At 42.0% G+C, this 27,503-nt stretch overlaps 1 protein-coding gene and 1 pseudogene across 1 annotated transcript in view; both read left to right on the top strand.

Annotated features, from left to right (window-relative positions):
• FOXJ2 (forkhead box J2) overlaps window positions 1-26,220 on the top strand; it is a 31,332-nt gene extending 5,112 nt beyond the window's left edge. The window contains exons 2-11 of the mRNA XM_020994261.2: window positions 5,078-5,424; window positions 11,998-12,072; window positions 12,836-12,904; window positions 13,165-13,305; window positions 13,746-13,947; window positions 18,051-18,431; window positions 19,308-19,409; window positions 20,584-20,793; window positions 22,650-22,748; window positions 23,489-26,220. Of these exons, the coding sequence (XP_020849920.2) occupies window positions 5,092-5,424; window positions 11,998-12,072; window positions 12,836-12,904; window positions 13,165-13,305; window positions 13,746-13,947; window positions 18,051-18,431; window positions 19,308-19,409; window positions 20,584-20,793; window positions 22,650-22,748; window positions 23,489-23,577 (1,701 nt within the window). The 5' untranslated portion in view covers window positions 5,078-5,091 and the 3' untranslated portion in view covers window positions 23,578-26,220. The remainder of the gene's footprint in view (window positions 1-5,077; window positions 5,425-11,997; window positions 12,073-12,835; window positions 12,905-13,164; window positions 13,306-13,745; window positions 13,948-18,050; window positions 18,432-19,307; window positions 19,410-20,583; window positions 20,794-22,649; window positions 22,749-23,488) is intronic.
• On the top strand, window positions 16,833-18,044 carry LOC110213883 (small ribosomal subunit protein eS19 pseudogene; annotated as a pseudogene).
• Window positions 26,221-27,503: the final 1,283 nt, after the last annotated feature.

Raw genomic sequence — 27,503 nt, 5'->3', positions numbered from 1 at the left:
AAGCCTAGCTCTGATACCTAAGAGCAGGTAGATCTAGGGGAAGTTCCTGCCCCTCTGAGTCGGTTTTTTTCTGAAAAATCAGGATAATAAACTCACAGGAGTGGAAACAGGAACTGATTTACAGCCCATAAAGGAGTATAAAAATGTGAGTGATTAGGAATGGTCATTTTATTAGGGAGGTAGTGTTGAGGTAGTGGGTAAAGAGCTGATTATGACTCAGAAAGGGCTTCCTGTGACACAGTCTATGACCCTGGGCAAGTCACTTAAGTTAAGAATGTCATTTGCATGAAGGTGCTGATCAGCACCGGTGGGTGGAAGAAATTCCTCACTGGGAGCTCACTCCCTACACCAGTGAAGTCACAGGACTGGGGAGAAAACATTTATGACAGCCCAGAATGGTGGAAGGGGACAAAGGGAAAGGGAAAGGGAACAAGCATTTATTAAGCACCTACTGTGTGCTAAGTGCTTTGCAAATGAGAGAAAGCTGGCCTTGGAGTCAGGAAGACCTGGGTTTAGGCCTGGCCTCTGACACATTCAGGCTGAATGACTGACATAGGTCACTTGTCCTCAGGCAATACCCTAAGACTGCAATTGGCCACTGTTGATCTGCACTGGTAAAAGGAGTTTCTATACTTGGAGCTTCCTACACGATGAAGTTATAGGTCCAGGCAGAAAAACCTTAGTAGTAAAAATATTATGAGTCAATCTGTTGGGCTAAGTGAGTGTTTATTTAGCAATCTATCTAGTATTTATGAAAGGGAGAAATCACTTCTCTACTACCCCTTACTCTTACCACTCTCAGAAAGCATGTTTATGTAGGGAAACCTGTCCCTTTAAAAAAAAATCAGTTTTTTTCCAGAAATAAAAATACATTTTTCTCTCTGTACTTCCCCCATATTGAGAAAAAAAACAACAACACAAAACCCTTGTAACAAATATGCATAGTCAAGCAAAACTGATTCCTCTAATGGCATGTTCAACAAATATACGTCTCATTTTGCATGCATCTTTCTTCCATCACTTCTCTGTCAGAGGTAGGTAGCATGGCCATCTCATGATGACCTTTTCCCAGCTCCTGATAAGTATTACTTCTTGGCCTTCCATACCAAAGAGAAGAGGATGTGGCCTTGTTTAGGTTCTGTGGCAGTGTAATAGCGTGAATTCCCCCTGGAAGAAAGAAAGGTCTGGATTAGTAATGGGTGGTAAGTGGGGCAGGGAATGATGAAATGCAAGCACCTTGTATTTTTTCCTTCTAATAATAACCTGATGATTAGCCTCGAGCCATTATTTTGGGGAGCATGAAGCATATGATAGATATGAGCACAATAAGGCTTAATTACTTATTTCAAGGGAAGAGGGGATGAATTGTTGGTGGGGATTATAGTCTCAGTCTTTTTTGTGACGAGTTCATCAATGTTGGTTAGGTATATTTAGGGAGCTGATGGCAGCATTGGGAATAGAATTGAGGCGGCATGTTTGGAAGTCACTTTTCTGGGAAGTATGAGGGGGGTAAGAAAAATAGGATGGGTTAAAGGAGAATGGGGATGGAGGATCTCAGAGCTGCATCCAGGTGTGGTTCCAGGGGTCATTGCTTTAGGCCAGGTAAGGGCCTGATCCAACCAGCAGCAGGGGTCTTCTTCCTCCAGGGGAACTCAGGATCATCCTATCTCTGCTGTGACATATACATGCAATGCCGAAGGAAAAGTTCCCCAACACTTTGAATTCACCCTCATGCTCCTGCTCAGGGATTGGACAGTTTTTTAATGTAATTCTCTAGGGCTTTCCACGTGCTGTTGCCTTGAGCTTCTCTGCAGAAGTCAGAAACACATCTTGGTAGCAGATATTCAACTCCTGTAGCACCCAGTCAGGAGAAGCCTGACCTCTTGAGAATGGAGTTCTCCATTCTCCTTCCTCTCCCACCCCTCCAAGTATGGTGTTTTGCTTTAGCTGGCTAGAGAGGCCTGGCTTTGGCTCAGTCTGTGATGGCTGTCACAGCTGCCCTGCTCCTTCCTAGACGTGGCAGCTTTCTGAATTGATTTGGTTTGGTGAGGAGCTAGAAGACCTGTTGGTGCCTGAAAAGATTTGGGTGACTGACCCTGTGCATTTCTATGGTGTAGATCAGTTCCAGACACCAGAGGATAGAGGAGAAATCTCTTCCTGGTGCTATTTATAAACATGGCATATTTTTTTCCCCCTGTCAGTCGGCTCTTGGATTGCAGTTGCGTCCTGGCTGCTTAGAACCCTAAGGCACTAAGGTGTTTCCTTCAGCTCTGGGGAGCTGGGCTTTCACTTTGCATTGCAGCATGGGTGTGTTTATTCGTGTGGATGTTAGGACTGGGTGCATGTGTGTACATGCAGAGAAAGCTCAGGTGGGATACACCCTTGGTGGAAAAGGGCACAAAGTTGTGTAGATTCCTGAGCCCTGGGGGAAAATGGGGGTATTTGTTAGAGGGAAGGAATTGTCATTTTTTGATAGGTGACTTAGATTTAAAGGTAGATTGGAGTCATTAACAGCAGAGTCTGTGTAAGAATGTATGTATTTGGACAAGGAGGAGAGATCGCGTTCGTGAATGTGGCTCAGCCCAGAGTGACCCTGGAGACATTCCAGCTTAGGCTCTTCCCGAGGAGTGACCGAGGACTCTCAGCAGGGGTGCCAGGGAAGAGGTTGTACCAGCAAGAACTTAGGGTAAGCAGGCATAAACCTGTCAGGTGGCAAATCTTGAGGGGGATGGATGGATGCTGTCCTCGCCTCGAGGGGAGTGCCACTGGGGGATTTCTATCAGCCTCATCCAGATATCACTCCACAGGTGTCACCCATCTTTCTTAATTTTCCATCACTGAGGCTTCACCCTCCAGGAGCCACCTCCCTGCCCTTGAGAGTGCCCAGGCTGTGTGGGTGGCAGGAGGGTTTGCAAACCCAGGCATGGGTGGCCTGGCAGTGACAGGAGTCTGTATGGGGGTTTAGGCAGGGTTCGTGCCTGGCTAGGAGAGAAAAGCAGAGGGAGGTAGAAAAGGAGCTCAGCTCCTCACCCCAGAGTGGCTATTTTTAGCTAGCCTGTCTGATTGTTACCGGTGCACACGCAGCAGGGTGTCTCCCTGGCTCAGTGGAGCCATCACGCTGGAGTGGTGGGAGGTGCCTCCCATGGCTTCTTCCGTGTGCGCATATATGTGTGTGTGGGCGTGTTTGTTCTGGGGAAACTGCTGAAGGTGTGTAGGGTGGCTGTGTGCTCAAGATTTGTTTCCTTTATATGTGATTGCTCTATCGGTAATTTCCTATAGCTGTGAGTGTGGCATATGGTACATTGTGTGTTTGTGTGTGTGTGTGTGTGTGTTTGTGCACGCGCTTGCGCACCTAGTATCTTTTATTTATGGGTGTGTAGGCTGTCCTCTCTGTATGTATGGTGTGTACACGTGAGCTGGATTGGAAAGGTGGATCCTTGTAATACCTCTTCAAGGTGGTGCCTCTGTACACTGAATATAGTGGTAGGATCTCAATCTGTATGTATTTTTGTGTGTATATATATAAAACTGAGTGAGGGTGCCCATGTAATTAATTCTAAGCATTATAGATCTGGAATTTGAGTTCTAGCTTTGCAGTTTACCTTTAGGCAAGTCACTTAGCCTTTCTAGGCCGCAGTTGCCTCATTTGTAAAACAAGGACTTTTGTATTCTAACCTTTCTTGTAGATCTAAATCAGATGGTTCTGGGGTCCCAATTAGCTTTTCTTAACTGTTGGCTTTTATATACAGGTTTTAAACCTTGCTATATTGTAGACCCCCATTCTAAGAGAGTAGTCTCTGGACCCCTGAAGTTCCCCCAAAGGGGATTTTTTTGGGGGGTGAGGCAGTTGGGGTTAAGTGACTTGCCCAGGGTCACACAGCTAATATTCAAATGTCTGAGGCCGGGTTTGAACTTAGGTCCTCCTGACTCCAGGGCTGGTGGTGCTGTATCCAGTGTGCCACCTAGCTGCCCCTAAAAGGTGATTGACAGTGTTAAAGGCTACAGAGGGGTCAAGAACGATGAGGTTTGTTTGTTTGTCTGGGTTTTTTGGTGAGGCAACTGAGGTGAAGTGACTTGCTCAGAGGTCACATTTGAACTCAGGTCTTCCTGAATACAGGGCAGGTGCTCCATCCACTGAGCCATATAGCTTCTTCCTTACAGGGGATTTGTGAGAGCACAACTATTTTTATAATAAACTAAGACATTATTTGTGCACTAAAATACTCCCTCCTTCCCAACTACATATCCTTGAGACCATATTTTTTTTGGATATATTTCAACCGAAAGAACACATTACAATAGACAGTGCAGAAGATAGGAGAATCCTTCTTGTCTTCTATTAAGCTAAACCTTAAAGGGATTTGCAGAAACATGTAAAATAATCCCACTTTTTTCACTAATTTTTTTGTTTTGGAAAATGCTGTTATTTTTTTTTATTAAAATGTTGTTTATGTTAATATATAATAGCTTTATTATTATTTTGAATGAATTGATATCTACATATTTTTAAAATTAATCAGTTTTAATTTCTAACATGGTAGATATCAATAGATATAGCCCACATAAACAAAAACTCTTTGGGTCCTCAGTAATTTTTAAGAGGATAAAGGGATGTTGAGACCCAAAAGTTTAAAAACCCCTGGTGTGTAAGTGGAGAGAGGTGAGGGACTGGGCAGTTGTATCTACCTGTTCTCAGTTTGGAGAACAATTCAGACTTTTATTAAGCTTCTGTCTAAGGGAAGAGTTCTATCTACCTTGTTTCAGGGTAGGATGGAGAATGAGGCAGAGTTGCCATGATCCTTTTATATCATGGTCAGATAGGTGGACTATTGGGGCTTACTGGAATGAGGTGAGAGGACTGGGAGTTGTTCACAAGAGAAGTACAGTTTAAGGAAATGACAGCTAGCCGAATGAAAATCCTTTAAGGGGTTGGGATTAGAATGCTCCTCAGGAGCTAGACACTATTTCAATTAATCAGTTCAGTAAACATTTAAGTGCCTGTTATGCACCAGACACTATATACATTGTGCTATACACATTGTACTTATCCAATTCCCTTATCTGTACTCTTCTGCAGAACCTGGCAGCACCATGGCTTCTGACCTGGAGAGCAGCCTCACCTCCATAGACTGGCTTCCCCAGCTGACCCTTCGGGCTACCATTGAGAAGCTGGGGGGAGCCTCACAAGCTGGGCCCCCTGGAGGTAGCCGCAAATGCCCACCTGGTTCACCCACGGATCCCAATGCTACCCTGAGCAAGGATGAAGCAGCTGTTCACCAGGATGGCAAGCCTCGATACAGCTATGCTACACTTATTACCTATGCCATCAACTCCTCCCCAGCCAAGAAGATGACCCTCAGTGAAATTTACCGCTGGATCTGTGATAACTTCCCTTATTACAAGAATGCTGGCATTGGCTGGAAGGTAGGACTGTCCCTATAACTGGCCATGCTTTTGTTCTCATCAACCATGACTTCTACCCCATCTCTTTCTTATCCAGCTCTGATTCATTCTATTCCAGCACAGGGAGATAGGGACTTCTAAAAAAAATCTTTTGTTCTTGTCTCCTGCCTTATTTTCAGGTAACTCTATCATGGTAAAATTACTTCTATAAGGTATGGCAGGCAAATTCCTCCAGTGCCAGAATCCTAGACATAGTTTCCAAGCTATTACTACTTTCCCTAGCATCCCAATTTCCTCTCCCCAAATAGACCATTTTTTTTTTCATCTTATCATGTCTCAGGACAGGAGTACCATCAAATTTCTGTGTCTGTGTTTCACATGGCCATCTTGCCTTTTTAAAAATAACATTTTTACTGATATCTTCTGTTGTAAAGTCACATACATTTCCCATTATATCCCTCCATCGCCCCAGAACCCTCCTTTATAACAAAACATGAAAAAGAGGGGAAAAAAGTTGAGCAAAACTAACCAGTACATAAAGTTTGGCATTTTTTGCTGTATCCCACGCTTGCAGTTCCCAGCTCTTCTGCAGAGAAGCAGGGAGGTGCCTTCTCATATTTGATTGTTGGGGCCAATCTCGACTATTATAATTTCACAGGATTCAGCTTTGGTAGTTTTATTATTACTGTTCTTTCCATTTACATCATTGTCGCTGTTGTGTATATTGTTTTCTGGATCCTGTTTATGTCACTTTGTATTAGTTCATATGGCTTACTTTGCCTTTCTCTATTCATCACGTTGATTGTTTCTTACGGTACAGAATATTCCATTATATTCATGAACCACAGCTTTTTGTCCCCTTTTCCAAGTTGAGGCATCTAGCTTATTTCCAGGCTTTTGCTACAATAAAAAAGTGCCCCATAAACATTTTGGAGTATAAAGTCTGTCTTTTTATCATAGACTACCTTGGGATCTTTGGGTCAAAAGTTACGGATATTTTTGTCACCTTTTACCATAATTCCAAATTGCTTTCCAGAATGTTCAGATCAAGTTACAGCTCTGCCATCAGTGCATTAGCGTGCCTATCTGTCTATAGTTCCTTCAACACTGAATATTCCTAGTCTTGTATTATATTTGCCAGTTGGTAAGCATATCTTGAGAAATATGCCAGTCAGAGAAAACTGACGGTAATGAAATTACCCACAACTGCAGCAGCTTATTTTTCAAACAGTTAAAAGTGGATAAGTGGTTTAGTTAGAGGTGAGAAAGCATGGCTGGCCTACCTCTTTTGGCAAGGAAAAGACCCTGTGTCCTCACTAATCTTTTTGGGAAAAAAACCAAAACAACTCATTTGTCAGCTGTTGAACGGGGATTGGATAAATATGTATAGTTCCTTCACTTTTTAATTTCAAAAGGCTTTTATTAAGCAACTACTAAGTATAAGGCACTGGAGATAACAAAGAAAAGATGAAAAGCAGTCTGCCCTCGAGAATCTTACATGTTAGTGCAGGAAGAAAGATATAGTACTTATTTGTTTTGAACTTAAAACACTAAAAAAAGAGCATTTTCGTACACATAGCCAACACAAAAAGAGGATTCTCTGTGAAACCACTGGTTTCCATTTCACACTTCTTGCTTTAAAAAAAAGTAAATGATAAATTCTAGAGGTTACTTTTAAAACCATCCTGATTCTCGGTGTTTCCTTCTGGATTTTTTTTTCTTTTTTCTTCTGGGCATTTAAAAATTTGTACCAGTGGCCCAAGAGAAAGATATGAGGGGGAAAAAAACCCCTTATAACAAATAAAAAAATTAAGCAAAACAAATCTACACAGTGGCTATGTCCAAAAATGTCTCTTTCTGCACCTTCATTTCTCTGTACCCACTTCTCAGGAAGTGGGTAACATCGATCCTCTAGAGATATGATTAGTCATTGCAATGATCATAGTTCTTAAGTCTTTCAAATTTATTTTTCTTTATAATGTGTTGTGGATCTTAAATAAATTGTTCTCCTGATTCTACTCAATTCACTCTGCATTGGTTCATAACTGTCTAGGATTCTCTGAAATTGTCTTGTGTCATTTCTTACTGGTCAGTAATGTTCCCTTACATTCACATATCATGATTTATTCATCTATTATCTGATTATGTAAGATGCACTCTAAGGTGCCCCCTTTTATTATTTTTCTTTTTTTACCCTTTTAGTGACCACTTCAGGATCAGAGAATTTGTTTTGCTTGTAGCTGTTAATTCCTTGGTATTATCTTCCTTCTTAAAACTCCACCTCCGACACACACAAAAATCCCTGATTTTTTTCCCCTGTTGAGTTTGATATATTTGTGTATGTTCAATCCTCTTTTGTTTTTTTCACATAAAAGTGAGGGTCAGTTGATGCCCAGTCCCCTCTCTCCCTTCTTTCATGTTTGAAAACTCTTCTTCTCAGTTACGAGAAATTGCAAATTCCACCCTATTCTTCCTCCTTTCTACATTGTGGTATTCCTTTTATCCTTCTCTCTCCCCATTTTAAACATTCAGAACAGATTCAATCCACTTCCACAACTTTTGTTTTTCTTATTTAACTTTGTCAAAACCCTTTGAAGACTTTAAAGTTCTGAAGGGACATATTTCTTTTCTTTTAATTAATAATTTTTTTAAAAATTTATGGAATAAAACAGGCATTTTCATAATGTAGTACAATATAAAAGATAATTGCACATGAAACCACAAATCCACCTATGTACAACTTGCTATTCCTTTTAAATACACAACAAAGTTATCATGTAAATTTCCTCCCCACCTCTACCCCAGAGATAGCTAACATTAGACACAAATATGTGTGTGTGTGTGTGTGTGTGTGTGTGTGTGTGTGTGTGTATGTGTGTGTGTATGGGTATGTGTGTGTGTATGTAAAATTATTCTATACATATTTCTATTTATTAGTTCTTCTCTGGTTGCATTTATAATAGTCAAAATAACTTATTTGTTCAAAGTCATTCTTTTCTTTTCCTCACTTTTTGGTGAGGCAGTTGGGGTTAAGTGACTTGCCCAGGGTCACACAGCGAGTAAGTGTCATTTGTCTGAGACTGGATTTGAACTCAGGTCTTCCTGACTCTTAAGCCACCTAGCTGTGCCACCTAGTTGCCCCCTCAAAGTCATTCTTTAAACAATATTGCTGTTACCATATACAATTCTCTTGGTTCTGCTCATTTTGCTCGTCATTATTTTGTACAAGACTTTCCATGTTTTTCTAAGATTATTGAATCAGCATTTCTCATAGCGCAGTAGTATTCAATCACAGTCATCTACCACATTTTGTTTGGCCATTCCCCAATTAATGGGCATCCATGCAATTTCTTTTTTTTTTATTTTTGTTTTTTAATTTTCTTTTTTCTGTATTAATTTATTAATTTTCAGTTTTTAACATTCACTTCAATAAGATTCTGAGTTCCAAATTTTCTCCCTGTCTCATACCTTCCCTCACCCCAAGATGATGTGCATCCTGAATACCTGAAGAGACATATTTCTTTACCCCGTATTAATGCCAGCACTATTCCATAATATAACTCCTTCTAATTACTCTAATAAATTTACCTTTTGAAGTTTCTCTGGACTCTTGTCTATTTCATAGTTCCTGCTCAACTCTGGTCTTTTCATCAGGAATGCTTCAGAATCCTTTATTCCATTAAAGATCAATTTTTTTACACTATAGGATTAAATTCAGCTTTGCAGGGTAAATTATTCTTGGTTGTAAGGCTGTCTCTTTTGCCTTTTGGAATATTATATTCCAGTATTTCTTCATGTTTATAATAGAAGATGCTAGCTCTTATGATGTGATCTTGACTCTGGTTCCTTATATTGTACTGTTTCTGGGTATTTGCTGTATTTTTTCTTTAGTGTGGGAGCTATGGATTCAGGCCATGATATTCCTGGGACTTATTTGTGGATTCATTCTATCTTTACTTTGCCCTTGATTCTAATACATTTGGGCAATTTTTGCTTACAATTTTCTGGGAAATAACATTAAAAAATTTTTTTTTGCTTATGATTTTCTGATATAGTGTCCAGGTGTTTTTTAAATCATGATTTTCAAGGAACCAGTAATTCTTTTTTTTTTTTTAAAAGGCAATTGGGGTTAAGTGACTTGCCCAGGGTCACACAGCTAGTGTCATTTGTCTGAGGCTGGATTTGAACTCAGGTCCTCCTGACTTCAGGGCCAGTACTGTATCCATTGCGCCACCTAGCTACCTCATGAACCAATAATTCTTAAATTATCTTTTCTTGACCTGTTATTAATGTCAGTTTTTTTGATGTCATATACCTTTTTTAGCCTTTTGATCATAATTAAATATTTCTCTCTATCTCATGGAGTCATTTCTTTCTTTTTTTTCCATTAAAATTAAAGTTTATTTTTTTTTCTTCCTTCCACCCTCACACTTTTACTAGGAAAAAGAAAAAAAAAACAAGAAAAGCAAGACCCATGTAATAAATACTCGTGGTCAAACAAAATAAATTCCTACATTGGCCATGTCCAAAAACGTGTCTCATTCTACATATTTAACTGATCACTTCTCTTTCAGGAAATGGATAATGTTCTTTAAGCCATTGATTTCTGTTTTGTCTGTTTTAGTTTTCAGGAAGTCCATTACTTGGCTTAGGTTTACTACTTCTTTTCTAAACTATTTATTTTTCCAAATCTTTCTTCTAGAGTTTTTATTTCATTAAAAAACCAAAACTCTTAATAAGTTTCTTCTAGGCATTCATGTGAAAAATCCATTTCCCCCCCTTGCATTACTGATTGCAGTTGCTACGGAGTTACTTGTTTCTTCTTTTGAGGGATCTCTAGATATGCAGTAATTTTTTATATTGGTTAATATTTTCTTTGATTTATTTATTTAGTTCATGAATTGGTGTTTGATGCCTTGGCTAGCCTTCCCTTGCCCTGTTCTTCTTTTGGATAGGTGTAGTGGACCCTGCTTGGTCTTGTCCTGGGCTCCCGTGTTGGCCTCCGCCTCCTGGGTTAGGCTCCTCTGGATCTTTAAGGTTCACATCTTCAGGGCCTCTCTTGCTTCTCAGGATACAGTCTTAGGGTGTATTGCTCTGAATGCTGCTACAGCACTGATCTCCTACTCCCAAGGTTTCCAGATTCCATGGTCCCCACCTTGGGACTTTCTTCAGAGAGCTCTCCATTCAGAACCTTGCAGGCTACCTATGGTTAGTCCTAAGCCCATCTGTCTGGTCACATAGGGTAGCTCTTGAAACTGGCTTTGCTAGTGGCCTTGCCTCCTACTGCCGATAGGCTTCTAGTTAATCTCTTGCACCGTTCTGGGGTATCGCTCCTTGCGGTTTCTCCTTGGATTTTTTGATCATGATTCTGTCTGGTGTGAACTTCAGGGTTTTGCTGGGTAGTGTGCAGGGTGTGCTAGAGCCAGTTTTTGTTAAAATTTCTTTGTGAGCATTTGCTCCTTGGAAATTGGCAATACTATGAATCAGAGCTTGACTTATTGGTTTGTTGATTGTCCAGGCTTAGGCAAGTGATGGAAGAAATGTTAATAATGCATTTTCAGAGAGCTGGTTCTAAACATTTACCAGCACACTCTTAGGCATACATGGAGGCTGGTGCACTTTACCGCTTGTTAGGGCAGCCACCTTGTCTGGGAATTCTTTCTTTATTTCCTACGTATCAGTTGTCTCCTGAAAATATAAGCCAAAAATTAGACATGGAATGTTCTTTTTCTTTGGACATATACTACACAGACCAGCTTTTGGATTCGTTATCTAAGCATCCTTTCAATTTCTGGTTTGTGCTACTTGTTTTTGAGAGGACAAAATGAGTAGGTTCCTGTTTCCCTCTTAATTAATCCTTGGTCATTGAAACACTTTTCAAAAGTATTTAGCTATGTTTCCTGTATATGTCCTTATTGTCATAAATTTAACTCTAGTAGGAGTTCTCCTGGCCCAGTTGCTGCTGCTGACAGGTAATTTTTAATAACATAAGTAAATTGGCTCTAGTCCTACCTTATGTCTTGACTTTTATCTTTGTTTTAAAAGTCTTCATTGTTTTTAAGTGTTTATTGATTCTTTAAAAAATTGCTATTAATTTCTCACTACCCCCAGCTCATGGAATACTCTCTTATAGTGAATAAGAACAGTTAACCAAACAAACCCACACAGTGATCATGTCTGATAGTCTATCCCGCCTTCTGAACATGAGCCCATCTCTTCTCTACAGAGAGGAGGGTGGTATGCCTCCTTGTCAAAAGTCTGGAGACAAGATGGCTTGGTGCATTCATTAATTTAAGTTCTGTTGTCATGCTTTCATTTGTCTGTGATTTTGTTGATGCTTTTTTTTCACATCCATCACTTTCCTCTGACTTTCCCACCTCCTCAGTAGAGTCTTCCTTTGTAATAAATAAGGGCAGTCAAACAAAACAAATCTGTTACCTTTCAGGGTTATTATTCTTTTCATTTTTTTTTTTACCTTTACCTTATTCTGCTCTATTCTGTGCTTGGGCCCTTTAGCCCATCCCCTTGTGTTTTAAGAAACAGTCGCCTGCCTCATGCCACCCTAAAGCCTGATTTTTCTCTCTGTGTCCCTAGAACTCAATTCGTCACAATCTTTCTCTTAATAAATGTTTCCGGAAGGTGCCGAGACCTCGGGATGACCCTGGGAAGGTGAGTTGTTACTAAAACCTGTGAAGAGAGAGAAGATGGTTGGTAACCAAGGCCTTCTGTATATTTTAATGCCCCATTAGAGGAAATAATGTCAATCAGACTAATGCCTTTATTTTTCTCAGTATGGGAACTTCTTATGAGGTCCCTTTGGCATGGTGATTAAGGGGGGCTGTGGAATCCATTTCTAGAGATCTTTAAGAACAGTGTCAACATTGGTACTCCTCTATATGGACTGATTTAGCTTCAGTTTTTCTTGGAGTCTTGACATTTTGAGGCCCTTTATGGTCAATAATTCTGTGATTCTGTTTTGAAAACTTTCTGAAATGATAATTTTATAGGAGGAAGAGTACATTATTTTACTTATTTTACCAGTAGAGATTCTTGAGGCCCCAAGAAAGGTAGAGATTTGCCTGAGATCACATAAGGAAAAGAATTAGTAAAAACTTTTTAGCCTTTTGTATTATTTCCAAATTATTCTACTCCTGGTACTTTTACTAGCCCACATCGAACTTATAAATTGGACCACTGTTGTGCAGCATCCTGCCTCCAGCCCATATTTGAAATAGTTAATGTTCCCTATTCAAGTTCTTCTCCTTAACATTGAATAGTACCTTGGAGAGATGGCTTGAACCTTTCCTTGGCTGTTTGCCTCACTTTGGTACCATATATACTGGAAACGTGTCCCTTCCCTATTCCTTCAAAACTAATTTGCCTACCCCAAGCTAATAATTCTTTCATCTTTTGGTGTGGAATATGCTTTCAGGGCTCTTACTGGACAATTGACACCTGTCCTGACATCTCTCGTAAGAGACGGCACCCTCCAGATGATGAAGTAAGTTCTAAACCTGAAGTGAAAGACCATGGCTTGTCTCTTCAACCACTTCTCATATATATATATATATATATATATATATATATATATATATATACCAACTTAGGTAAAAAAAAATATATATATATATATATATTTTTTTTTTTTACCTAAGTTGGACAGAGCCTGAATGTAGACAGACAGTGAAATCAAGGGTATTGGGGACATGTTTTTTCCTGTACTTTTTGGATAATTTACCAACTTCTTATTCATTCCTGCAGCTATCCCAGGACTCCCCAGAACAGGAAGCAAGTAAGAGTCCACGAGGAGGTGTCGCAGGGAGTGGAGAAGCCTCATTGTCTCCTGAAGGAAATACTCAGATGTCACTACAGAGCACTACACCCATTACCAGCTTCAATCAGGTAGGAAGGAGAGATAGGGATAGAGGAGAGATGGAAGGGACAGGGTAGAGGGAGCAGGAGGAAAGGAAGTAGGCAGAGAGAAGTAAGAAAAAGAGAAAAATAAAAGTGATGGGAAAGGAAGTAAAGGAGACAGTAGGAGAAAAGATGATGGAGAAGGGAGGTCAAACCATAAAAGGAATGTAGGATTGCAAAACAGAAAGGAAGACAGAAAAGTTTGTGAGAAAGAAAGAAAAGGGGCTTAGGGGCATGATAAGAAAGGGTCATAAAGGAAATAGAATGAGGAAGGAGAGAACATAGGAGAAAAGAACCAAGAAAGAGGAGAAAGAGGAAAAATGGAATAACTGAGGAAGAGAAAGGATAGGGAGGACAGGTAGGTCCTCTAAGGTAATTGAGAAAGACTACACTGGTTTTTCAGCTAGGGCACTGACCTCTGGTTGCAGGGTTCAGGACCCGTGGATGGTGCAGTAGTTGCAGCTGGTGGTCCAGGACGAGATGGGGCTGACGGGCCACCTCCATTGTATAATACCAATCATGACTTCAAATTTTCCTACTCGGAGATAAACTTTCAGGATCTGAGCTGGTCCTTTCGAAACCTTTACAAGTCCATGCTAGAGAAATCTTCCTCTTCCTCTTCCCCACATGGTGAGTCATTGGTTGGAATGGGGGTCATGTATTCTGTTCATCCTTTAGGATGAAAGGATGTCTCTTCTCTTTCTTCTTCCTTGCTTCTGGAGCAGGTGGCAGCTTATCAGAAGGGTCAAACAAGCTGAAGATGTTTAGAACAGGGTTCTAGCTTCGTTCTGATGAATAATGTTCTTTAAAAACAATTTTGTTGGTGACTTTTTAAAAACACCACAATCATTCTCCCTTCCTTTCCTCTCTGTCCTTTGTAAACCAAACTAAATCAAACCCAAATATTTAAGCAAAGCCAACCAGCTACCACGTCTGAAAACGTACATGACATTGCACATCTGTAGTCCGCCTCTACTGATTTTACAATGTCATTGTTAGAATATAAATTGTTCTCATTATTCTGCTTACTTCATTCTGCATCGATTCAAGCAAGTCTTCCCCTGAAACCATTCTTTTCATCATTTCTTATGGCACAATAGTATTTCATTACATTTATATTCCATAATTTGTTCAATCATCCTCTAATCTATCCGCTTAGTTTCTGCGCTTTTTTTGTCACTACAAAAAGAGTAGCTATAAATATTTGGGTGCTGGTGGGTCCTTTTCCTCTTTCTTTGATCATGATATCTCTGGGTCTGAGAGTATGTTTAGTTTTGTAACTTTTTGGGCACAGTTCCAAATTCCTTTCTAGAGCGGCTAGACCAATTCATAGCTCCATTTACACCTGCATTAATAACAGTGCACCACTCTACTGAGAATTCCTTTTCAGTTTTCCAGGACTGAGATTATTCAGTACATGAATACTGACTACTATCAGGATGTTATCCTCAGATGTTGAGTTGGAGGTGAACGTGATCTGGTCAGTCACAGGATGACTCCTGCCAGTCATTTAGGAGACAGCCACTAGAGGACAGTGTAGTCATGGGTATAGTATAGCACCATCTTCCCCCCCACCCCCCCACCCCTTCCCATTCCTTCTGATAATGGTTTAAATTTGCATAAAGGGGCTTTGAGGCATCTTTGGATTCAGGCATAATTCTCTGTATGTTTCCTTTTTGTAGGAGGGATTTGAAGGTCAAATTAAGTCGCTCAAGTCAATAAAATTTGATAAGCACCTATTGTACATTCCAGGCACTGTGCTAAGTCTTGGGGATACAAAGAAAGGCAAAACATACGTAGTCCTGCCTTCAGGGAGCTCCCAGTCTAATGGGTGCGAGAACACGCAAATAACTGTACAAACAAGCAGGATAAATCAGAACTAATCAACAGAGAGAAGGCACTAGAATTGAGAGGGATAGTGAAAGTTTTCCTGTAAAAGGCAAGAGTTTAAGCTGGTACTTGAAGAAAACTGGGGAAGGGAGGAGGCAGGGATAAGGAAGGAGAGCATTCCAGGCATGGAGACAATGCCTGGAGCTGAAAAGATGGAATAACCTGTTTGAGAAGCAGCAAGGACGTCAGTGTCACTGGATTGAAGAGTGCGTGGTGAGGTGTCAGGTGTAAGAAGACTGAAAGGTTAGCTGGGGGCCAGGTTATAAAGAGCTTTGAACACCAAACAGAATTATTTATTTGAGCCTGGAAGTGATGGAGAGCCACTGTAGTTTATTGAGTAAGGCCAGGGTGACTTGGTCAGACCTGTGCTGTAGGAAAGTCACTTTGGTGACTGAATAGAGAGATTCATGGCAGGCAGGCCATGGCACCACCAGGCTATTGCCACAGTCCAGGCATGAGGTGATGAGGGCCTACGCTAGGTGGTGGCAGGGTCAGAAGAGAGAAGGGGACATATGCCAGAGATGCTGCAAAAGTAAAATTGACAAGCCTTGGCATTAGATTGGAGATGGGGGATGGGGGATGAGAGGGAGTGAGGAGTCAAAGATGACACCTGGATTGTGAGTCTAGGGGACTGGGCGGATAGTGGTACCCTGAAACAGTAATAGGAATGTTTGGAAGGGAGTAGAGTTTAGGGGAAAAGATAATGAGTTCAGTTTTGGAATGTTGAGGGGTTTTTTTTGGTTTTTTTTGTTTTGCTTTTTAGGTAAGGCAATTAAGGTTTAGTAACTTGTCCAGGGTTACACAGCTAGTAAATGTCATATGTCTGAGGCCAGGTTTGAACTCAGGTCCTCCTGACTCCAAGGCCAATGTTCTATCTGCTGCGCCATCCAGCTGCCCCTGGAATGTTGAGTTTAAGATGTCTACAGGACATCTGATTCAAGATGTTGGAGATATTAGGGTGAGAGAACTTAAAGCTGGTTAAATAGATTTGGGAGTCATCAGCCTGAAGAAGACAGTTGAATCTGTAGGGGCTGATGAGGTCCCCAAGTGAAGTAGTATAGAAAAAGAAGAGAAAAGACTCAGGACAGAGTCTCGGGGGACACCCATGGTAAGAGGGAGTAACCTGGATGGAAATCCAGCAAAGGAGACTGATATGAGCAATCAGATAGGTAGGAAGAGAACTAGGAGAGAGAGAAGTGTCACAAAAAACTAGGGAGAAGAGAGTATCAAAGAGAAAGTCAAAGGATACAGAGAGGTCAAGAAGGATGAGGACTGGCTTCAGAAATTAAGAGATCATTGGTAACTTTGGAGGGGGCAGTTTTAGCTGAATGATGATATCAGGAAGCTCATGGTAGAGAGTTAAGAAGGGAGTGAGAGGAGACGGAGTGGAGGCTTCTCTTGTAGATGACTTTCTCAAGGATCAGAGAGTTTTCATGTCCATGGGTGTGGCGGCATCTGCTTGAGAAATTTAACTTCTCTTTGCACATGGGGTGATGAGATGTGCAACACACAAAGGCATAGAACAGCTGTATATGGAATCAGAATAGGCCAAGGTACCAATTAAATTATGTTATAAGATATTGTTTCTGATTTAATTTTGATCAGATTGCTAAAATAATCCTTAATTCTCCTTCCCTACCCAGCTTCTCCGTCTAAGAGTATTGGTGGTACAGCTCCCATGGCAGTTAGCAGAAGTACAGTTATGGAAGGGACAGAATGATGAAGAGAGAGGGGCGAAGTTTTTTTTTTCCCCTGGCTGGTCACTCGGAGTCATGGTGAAGGACATGAACCAGCCGGAGTTCATTCGGGCCCTGGCTGCCTTCCTGAAAAAGTCAGGGAGACTGAAAGTCCCCAAATGTCAAGCTGTCCAAACATAAGGATCTGGTGCCCGAGGTTCTACACCCGGGCCGCCTCCACAGCCTGTCACCTGTACCTCTGAGGCGGTGCCGGTATGGGATCCACGACTAAGATCTATGGAGGGTACCAGCACAAATGGGGTCATACCCAGTCACTTCAGAAGAGGCTCCAAGAGTGTGCCTAAAGGTCCTGCAAGCCCTGGGAGACCTCAAGATGGTGGAGAAGGGCCAGGGTGGGGGCCGGAAGGTGATACCTCAGGGACAGAGAGACCTGGACAGAATTGCCAGACAGGTGGCAGCTGCCAACAAGAAACATTAGGACAAACCACACCAGATTCATTAATAAATTGCCTTGTTCGTAAAAAAGAAAAAAAAAAGAGAAAGAGAGAGAGAGGCCAAGCATGGGATAGAAAACCCAGGATCTTCCTGTAGTGTTGGTTTTTGCTCATTTCTTGATTTATCTCCAGATTGGTTCCTTTTGGACTTTTGAGCTTGAGCTGATTTATAGATCTAGGTTGGTATCCTCAAAAGATGGTATGATAATGGTTTGGTCCTACACAGGACTTTGCTGATGCCTCTGGTTACACTATTCTTTTTATTTTTTATTTTTTATTTTTTATTTTTTTAGAATGGAAGCTCCTTGAGAGAAGAGACTGTTTTATTTTTGTCTTTGTATTACAAGCAGCTAGCACAGTGCCTGGCACATGGTGGATACCTGTTAAGTGTTTGTAGAATTGAATTGGTCATCAGGTTCATGCCCAACCTTTGTTGGGTAAACTTTAGCAGTGGCCCCATTGGCCATGCGCCTCAGCCAACTCTGAGCTCTGTGTCCTACCACAGGAGGCTGCAAGATCTCTTATAGGGATGCTGGCTGTCCCAGGGTGATCTTTCCCTTCTTACTTTGGGGTTTCTGTAGGGATCTCCCCTCCGAACCCCAGCCAGCCTTGCTCAGATTGCCCGAGTCACTTATTTCTTCCTACTCTGCAGGTTTCTCGACTCTCCTGGGTGATATGCAGCCTTCCAATCACAACTACTACATGTACCAGCAACCACCACAGCCACCCCAGCAACAACAGCAACCACCCCAGCAATCTCAGCAGCAAGCACCAACACAGGGCCCTTCATCTGTAGGGGGTACCCCTTCACTGCATACTCCCAGCCCAGAGGGCTGCCCCCCACCGGGAGGGAAGCAGCCTGGGGCTGACAGCTATGGAACACCCTCTGTGATGGCCATGCATCCGCCCCCACTGCAGCACGTGGGTTATCATACCCATCAGCACCACCCCCACCCGCATCCGCCCCAGCAGCCTCCACCACCACCCCAGCAGCAGGCCCAGTCCCAGCCTTCTCTCAACAATACTGGCTTTGGTGAGTAAGAACAGCGGGGAAAGCCCAGGAGCAAAATGAGGATGGGCAAATGTGTGTTGAAGTGACTTGACCTTCAGGTGCTCCTCATCTATGGCACTGGGAGTTTCTGGGTGCCCTAGGGGAAATCACTTAGCCTCTGAACTTCAATTTGCTTATCTGTAAAATGGAGCTAATAATACCTTCTTTCGTGTACTTTACAGAGTTGTTAGAATCAGATGTGATATTGTATGTAAAGCACTTTGTAAACCTTAAAGCCTTATATACATGAGATCTTACTGTTTGTCAGAAAATTGAATCTGTGTCCCTTTAAAGTTGGGCTTTGTATAATAAAAAAATTTTTTTAAAAAGTTGGGTTTTGTGACCTGGATCTCTTTGGCAGTCTGGTGAAGCCTATGGGACCCCTTCTCAGAATAACATTTTGTTCATTTTGTCTTTAATTCATAATAGAAGAAAATGCTATATTTCAGTTAGAGGTTAGTGAAAATAAAGATATATTAGTTCAGAGATTCTCTGAAATCTAACCACAGACCCTTTCAGAGGGCTAAGAACCCCTGCTCTATAAGGTTTTTTTTGTAGCCCCTTTTCTGTGCCCACCAAATCCAGTATGCCATGAGATCCTATCTGATAGAGGGGAAGATACAACTTACAGCTTATTATTCAGTATTATAGAACACTTCTGATTTCAGGCTAAATGGTGCCTAAAGCCTTTTCTTAAAGATTTCCAGGGAAGGAGATTCCATGCCTTCATTTATGGATATGCTTAATAATCTGTAAGTGACTTTGGAATCATGATCATAGTAATTAGTCCTCTTGAAGCTATGTGCTGTCCCACATCTGACTTCGACGAATTTTGTCCATTGTTCCTTCTGTCTGCAGCATTTCCCTCTGACTGGTGCTCCAACATTGACTCCCTGAAAGAAAGCTTCAAGATGGTGAATCGGCTTAACTGGTCCAGCATTGAGCAGTCCCATTTTTCAGGTTGGTGGCCACAGGGAGAAACCTGAGGGGAGAAGATACCATCATCCTTCTTTTTTTTTTTGGTGAGGCAATTGGGGTTAAGTGACTTGCCCAGGGTCACACTAGTAAGTTTCAAACCATCATCCTTCTAATCCTCCCAGTGTGAAACCTCAGGGTCATCATCATTTATCCCGAATATCTAATCAGTTTCCAAATCTTGCCATGTCTACTTCCACTACATCTCTTGTTCTGAAAAACGTCACTCTAGTTCAAGTCCTCATTAACTCTCTCCTGGACTGTTACACTCTTAGAATCAACAGTCTCCTTCAAGACTCAAGTATCATTTTCTACATGAGATCCTTCTTGTTTCCTCTGGTTTCTAGTCCTCCCCCATTTCCCACCCTACCCCCAAAAAAAGCCTTGTATCATTTTGTCTGTATTTTGTGCATGTGTACACACATACATTCTATCTGTCTCCTGATAGAATTTAAGGTCCTTGAAGACAGATAATGTTTTGGTATGAGTACAGCACCTGGCACACAGTAGACTCTTGATAAATGCCTGCAGATTGATTGTAGTTACTATAACATTAAAGCAATTTGTCATCATCCCTGGTATTTGGTATAGTAGAAACGGTCAGACTCCTTCTGACCAGTAGTCAGGGGACCTGGGTCCTCGGTTTAGATTCATCTCTGACTATATGGATCTGTGGTCATGTACAAATCTGTTAACCTCCTCAGGCTTCTGTTTTCTGATCTGTAAAAGGAGGGGGCGTTGCACAAAGTAGCCTCTGGAATCTCTTCCAGCTCTAGAGCTATGATCCTGTGATCCTTTGACCTCTCTGGGCTTCATTTTCTCACCTGTATAATTAAAATGATAGTAGGTATCTTGTATCACCTCACAGTATTGTTGTGAGGATAGAATGAGATCATGAACATGAATGTAAATGCACTATGTCATTATTGCTGTTCATTACTTTTTGATAATGGTGATGATTAATATTGTGCATGCATTTAATGTTTTACCTGTGGTGTAAAGAGGAAAAAATAATGAGAGATGATGATTAGGGAGATGTACCTGAGAGTGAGGAAAGCCTAGGTCAGGTACCGAGGTCTGTGAAACAGAGAAATAATTGGTAGGGCAGGGGTTGTCCTTGAAGGTCAGAGGTCATATGCCTTCCTTTCTTGTTTTGCAGAACTAATGGAGAGCCTCCGGCAGGCAGAAAGAAAAAACTGGAGCTTGGACCAGCACCACATTGCCAATCTCTGTGACTCCCTAAACCAATTCCTTACCCAGACTGGTCAGCTGCCCCACCCAGGGGGTCCCCACCAGCCACCACCTCCCACTAGAATTGCTGACACCTGTGCCCTGACCAGCGGCAAGCAGGAGTCCACAATAAACCAAGGTAACTGGCAGAACCAGAACCCCAGGGGCAGGCAGAGGCTGGGTAGCTGAACAAGGTAGGGAGTGGGGAGGTGGACGGATGGGCAGGAGTAGTAAAAGGGCACACTGGGGATTTCCTAGTGTCCAGACATTTGTACTTGTAGATGTGGTAGAGGGATAGTAACAGAGAATTCCTGCTTGTCTTGTGGAAAGAAGACTGAATTTGGAATCAGAATATTTGTGTTCAGAGCCTGGCACTGCTGCTTACTACTTATGTGACCTGGGGAAATATTTATTCATCTATATTTATTTATTTTTAGTTTTCAGCATTCACTTCCATAACATTTTGAGTTCTAAATTTTCTCCCCCTCCTTCACCTCCCCCCACCCCAAGACAGCATGCAATCTGATATAGGCTATACATATACATTCATATTAAACATATTTTCCCATTAGTCATGTTGTAAAGAAGAACTAGAACCAATGGGAGAAACCATGAGAAAGAAGAAACAAACAAATGAAAAAGAATGCAAATAGTATTCTTTGATCTGCACTCAGACTCCATAGTAGTTCTTTTTCTGGATGTAGATAGCATTTTCCATCACGAGTCTTTTGGAGTTGTCTTAGATCCTTGCATCGCTGAGAAGAGCTTAGTCTCTCAAAGTTGATCATCGCACAGTGTTGCTGTTACTGAGTACAATGTTCTTCTCCCAAGCTTCGTTTTCTTTGTAAGATGGAGAGACTGAATTGATGACCTCTGAGATCTCTTGCATCTATAAATCTATGAACCTCTGCTCTCAAAGGCCTCAGTCTAGTTAGGAGAGCAAAAATATTTGGGGCAGAAGAGGAGATAGTTCGGAGCACATCCCCATTTTTTCACTTTTCAGTTTTTCCACCCTATTTTATGTTCCTTTTTCCCCAAAGGGGTTCACGTACCTCAGCAGTCCTGAGTAATTCGTGATTCTTAAATGAAGGAAACAAGGCAGTGAGCTCTTAATATGATTCCTATGTGTAGCTTCCTCTTAATGCCTTTAATACTTTATACTCCTAGAATTTAGGTCTCCTTTTTACCCTTTTCCAGTAAATGAGGGCTGGTGGCTTCTGGAGAAGCTGCTTGCATCAGTCTCTGCAGAGGCTTGTGTGCTATCTTGATTGATGAAAGCCCCACACCCACAATTGTGCTTCACCCACGCTGTTTGCCTGCCTTGTTCCTGTGCTCCCATGACCCACCCCCTACTCCCACTTTCTGCCCCTACCATTGCTTCTGGAAAGAGTCTGTCATTTGGCTACCCTGCAGCTCTGTTGTTCGCCATCCCTGTGACTCCTCAGACCAAAACACCCTTTCCCTAGCCTTAATTTCCCATAGAATTCTTGGACTGGCTAGGGTCATCCCATACCTCTGATCTCAGGCTAACTGGTGCCTAAAGCCTGCCATGTGGCTCTTGTATTCTTAAAGATTTCCAGGGAAGGAGAGTCCATGACTTCATTTATGATATACTTAATAACCTGTAAATGACTCTGGAATCATGATTGTAGTAATTACTCCTCTTGAAGCTGTGTCCTGTCCCACATCTGACCATCTAATTTTGCCCGTTGTTTCTTCTGGCCCCAGCATTTTCTCTTGACTGGTGCTCCATCATCGACTCCCAGAAGGCAAGCTTCCCTTCTTGCCCCATTAGAATATAAGCTCCTTAGGGCAGGGACTGGTCTCTCTTTTGTGTTTGTGTCCACAGTGTCCAGTATACAGTAAGTGCTTGACAAATGATTTTTCATTCAGCCAAGAAAGGGAGACATATTGGGAGGTTATTATGGCAGCATCAGTCCAATAAGGTCAGTAGCTCTGCCCAAATATCAATATGCTCTTATTTGTTTCTTTCAGTGAACTCTTATGGACACCCACAAGCACCCCACCTCTACTCTGGCCCATCGCCCATGTACCCTATACCTACCCAGGACTCTCCAGGATATAACCGTCCAGGTAAATTATTGTTAGCGTGCTTGATCACCAGGCCTAAGGGGAATCTCCTTCTTTGGCTGGTGTCTTCCTTTTCTTCTCTATGCCTTTTTTCTAATAGCCTTCAGAAGGCCTCTCAGCACCCCACCTGCTACAGGGCAAGAGAGGTTTGCAGTGTGCTTGTAGTGAACCAAGAATGCCATCCAGACATTTTAGGAGGAGGGCCCATTTGCCTACAAAAGAGAGAATTGTATGCTTGGAGTGGTTTAAAAAAAAAAAAAAGACAGATTTCATTTAGAGTTAGTTCTCTTTTTAATGAATGAAAAGGGAACAAAGAATGAATAATATGAGAGCAACAGCTAGTCTAAAACAATTTATATTAGGCTTTAGAATGTGTTCAGAGAATAGCCCGAAACAAATGCTGGTTGGCAATGCCTTCGTGCCAAAGTCCGGTCTCTCCTCCCCATTCCTTGTCTCGTTTCCCTCCTGGTCAGCTCAGCAGTGCTTTCGGCAATTTTAAAACCAGTTGGTTGGTAGAGGAGAGAAAGCCCCACGTTGCCCAGTGGTTAATTCACATGTGGATGACTGGATTGACTGATTTTACCACCTAAGAATACCCCAAAATAATAATCATAAAGAACTAGCAAGTAAAACAATTTGTACTAGTCACAAGGTCCTCTCTATGGGTGCTTATTGTGCCAGCTCGAGGGAAGTAATGACTTCCCAGTCCCAGTCCCTTAACCTCTCCCTTTCCTTCTCGACAGCACATCATCTGGTCCCCCGGCCGCCTGTCCCGCCTCCTGGTTCCAATGAGGAGATCCCTGATGATTTCGACTGGGACTTGATCACTTAGTCTGTCACAGACTGAAGAACCCAGGGCCAGCGGTGGTGAACCCTGGCAAAGAATCTAGAAATAACCCCAGTCCAGTTCCCTTTCCCCAAGCCTGTACATAGATAGATAGATAGATATAGATATATATCTATTTCCTCTTTTTCTTTTTTTTTCTCTTTGCCGGAGAAGCCACTGCAAGATGCTGCCGAAGATAACCCTGCCTTCCCCATCTTTCTCCCCTTTCTTTTATTATTGTTATTATTATATTATTGTTATTACTAATAATATTATTGATTACTTTGCTGGCCCCGACCTCCGGTCCCTGGCGCCACAGACCATTGCCGTCCCCGGGTTGGGCGGCAAGGCTGTAACAGCCAGGGAGCAGCAGGAACTCAAAACTTCCACATCTTGGAGATTCAGTGCTGATCCCACCTGTTAGCTCTGGATTGGTTACTGCCCCTATCAAAACTCAGTTCAGGGCTAGAGAGATTAAGTGGATGGGCCTGAAGGGCTATGCGGGCATCATTGATCCCAAAGGAGTCTACGAGGTGGTGCTATTTCCTCCCCCATCCTGAAATAGTTCTTGGTCATCTTCCCTCCCTCCTCTCCCCCCCCAGCAATGCTCAGTAAGGCCAGGGCTTAAAATCCCTGTGAATAAGAAGTAGGACAAGTAAAAGATGAGGTAGGCAGTGATTGGTGACTGAAATAGGAAGGCGGGATCTCAGGAGATAAGTAGGGTTTTGATTAGGTAAGTGAGATACAGATTGTTGTGAGACTCTTATAGAGAGGTGGTGATCTATGAATGTCTGGAATTGGATTGTACTGCCATTGAAGTCAACCACTATTGTGGCCTCCAGCCCACGACACCAGGAATTGGGATTGATCTTGACTAGTGAACTCAACTCCTGCTCTTGTGAGGAGTGACTATAATCAGCCCTAACTCGATTCCTAGGAGAGAGTTTCTGTTTCACCTTTTTTCCTCATTCTAGATCACCTCTTTAAATCCACATCTCATTTATATATGTAAATTGCCATCTTTATATGTCCACCTCCCACCCAACAAATTTAATATTTTTGTCCAAAGGTCAGTTTTTCATACTGATCTTCCCTTTGATCCAGTCAGCCCTTTGACCTTCCCAGAAGGGAGAGGACCCCTGAGTACCATAAATATCAGCAGAATCAAACAAATGGCATTGAGGTACAAGAGTTTGGGCTGAGAGGAGAGAAGGTGTCATTGGAAGTAAAAGTGGGGAATTCCTGGCCATTTTCGTTGCAGAGGCAAATGTTCATCTCTTGGGGTTGGAGGTTTTCCCATTGGTTTTTGAAGAGCATGGAGGCTTAAGAGAGGAATACAGTGAAGGTGGAAAAAGAGAACAGGGTTTAGTGATAACTTATGTCCTTTAACAATTGGAAATCAACATATATTGACTAGCTCAGTGTGCTCTTTACACCCAGTGAAAAGTCTGTGTTGAGTGTTTAATTCTGGACTTCAGAGAGAAAAGCAAATTCGCTTACACCTCCACCCCATATATTTTCACTTTTAAGTAGAAATGGGTGGAAATAGGGTGAGGCCCTTTTCCACTTCCTGAAACTCCCGTACGGGACCTTCCATTCCTGTTTCCTGTTCTCAGGATTTCCAAGACATCTGTTTTGACTCTGCTTTTTCCCTCCTTCCTTAGAAGGAACTTCAGTTGGGTATGCATTGTTGCACAATAGAAATAAAATGAATTGAGGTATAGGGACAGGAAGAACTAGTCTCTGGGAAGAAGCGCTTGTCAGAGGGAAATGGGGTGGAGGATCAATCCATTGTGTGGCAAGGCAGTAAAACTAAGGTGCAACTGGCATAATGTTTCTCATTCTGGAGGGAGAACCTTTCCTACAAGTGGGGCATAATGTCTGTCTTTTAACTCCATTTCAGGGATCCAAGGAAGGGGGCCTCCTCTTTTTTGTACTCAGCATCTCCTACACAGATTTCATTGAGGAGTCCCTACTGCTGATCAGAGCTCCTCTCCCTGTAAATCCCTTTCCCCTTAGATAAATGCAGCATTTATAAGAGTGGACTTACTTGCACAAGCAAATGTGCCACCTTGACAGCAAATCATCTTTCAGGAAATAGGCATACTTCAGGACTCCAAGCAGTCAGAGGGTGTGGGCCCTATGAATCTTGACAAGAATTTGGGTGTCAAGCCTCCTGGGTTCCCAGGTCCCCTCTGTTAATTTCAGCCCATTCTGTTGCATAGGACAAGTCTCTTTCTGTACCTCGGTTCCATCCTACCTTCCCCAGCCCCCAGTGAAATGGAGAAAATACTACTCCTTTGTTGGTTCAAAATTCCAGTGTGTGCTGAAGAGGACTGTTTGCTGAATGTGAAATGTAGTTGTCATTGTACTGAGTGATGTGTGATAGCAGGAGCTCACAGGTGGCAGAAAAAGATATGGAAGAGGGAACTGGAAAGTGGTAAGGAGGGAGCAGGGGAGCAAGTAATTGGTGTAGATCCACCCTTCCTTGCCTGTCTCCCTTTAACCCTCATGTATTTGGTTAGGTGATTCCCTCGTGACACTCATGATGCTTTGCATCAATGTGGGCTGGAAAGGGGTGGGGAAGGAGTTTGGCCTCACAATTTTTTTTTGCATGCTTTCTTAATAAAACAAACAAACAAACAAGAATGTTGACCCTTCTTGTGCCAGCGTAAAACTTGTTTGATGAAACACATTTGTTTGAATTCGTCTTCAATCGTTGGGCGAGTGTGAGGGAAGACAGGAGGGAGGGATGGAGATTGATTGGAGTGGAAGTTTCTTGTAGGCTTGATGGCCTGCCAAAATGTCAGAACTAAATTGTACTCGCCCTCTACTTTTTCATAGTTCCATTAGCCCCAGTGAAATTTTGCTCAGGTAGTCAGCCATCACCTTGGTGTGTGGCACTGGGGACACCTGGCTTGTATACTGGGACATGGGGAAGTTTGAAGCAAGATGGAGCAGTTGGATTCCAGAAAAGTAGAGGCTTTCAAAGCTTCTTTGGGTAGAGTACTCTTTCAGAGGTTTCTTTCAAAAGAATACCTTCCTTAGATGATCAGAACTGTTAAAAGGACTCCATCAAACTCACTTCTGCATCATCTTCTGGGCTTCCAAGTCTTGGTCAGTTCTAGAAAAGCATCCTTAAATCTATCCCAAAGAACTCTTAAAGTTGCTATGAGACTCTGAAGGTGGGGGCTGAGGTTCCTCTGAACATCACCCACTTGCAGCTCTCTGTGAGTCATTCTCAGCCTTACAAGAAACAAAAAATTGTTTATTTAAACCAATGTTCATACAAAAGACACCAAAAAAGATAGCACTGCCGCTGTTTTGTCATCTAACAAAAGTGCAGCAGAGAATTGCAGCTGAAATTCTACACCATCCCCATGCTAAACTCAAACATGAGCTAGTGACCGAATAGTCCAAGTCTCTTTGCCTTTACTGTCCAAACGATAGTGGCATACCATGAGGTTTCCTAATATATAATTTTCTGTTATTTTCCCTTAGAAGAATGTAAGCTCTTAGAAGGCAAGGGCTTTTTTTTTCCCTTTATTCCCTGTTCCTGGAACATAATAGGCACTCACTAAATGGTGCAGTGGATAAAGCGCCATTGAATTATTGAATTCAAATGAACTCTTAGATATCTGGAAACAGGATTTGACCTCATGTCTTAAGTATGTATAATATTGGCCATTTCTCATTCATCTTTGCATCTTTGTGTCTTATACATAATTAGTACTCAAAGGTGTTTTTTTTTTCTGAATTATGAAATAAACTATAGAGGGAAGTAGAAAGTTGGTGAAGGCTTAGATAATGGTGGAGTGCAATGGTAGAAAGGAGGGAGGTGGTGGTGTAGATTTTTGGATAGGAGAGTTATGTAGTTGGTTAGAAAGTGGATAGACCTGGATTTCCTGAGGGGCACAGCAGAATGCTGTTGT

This window comes from Phascolarctos cinereus, unplaced genomic scaffold, assembly GCF_003287225.1.
Source record: "Phascolarctos cinereus isolate Bilbo 61053 unplaced genomic scaffold, phaCin_HiC Scaffold_1;HRSCAF=81, whole genome shotgun sequence".
In the NCBI taxonomy this organism is placed as follows: domain Eukaryota; kingdom Metazoa; phylum Chordata; class Mammalia; order Diprotodontia; family Phascolarctidae; genus Phascolarctos; species Phascolarctos cinereus.
This window is presented reverse-complemented; position numbering and strand designations above follow the sequence as displayed.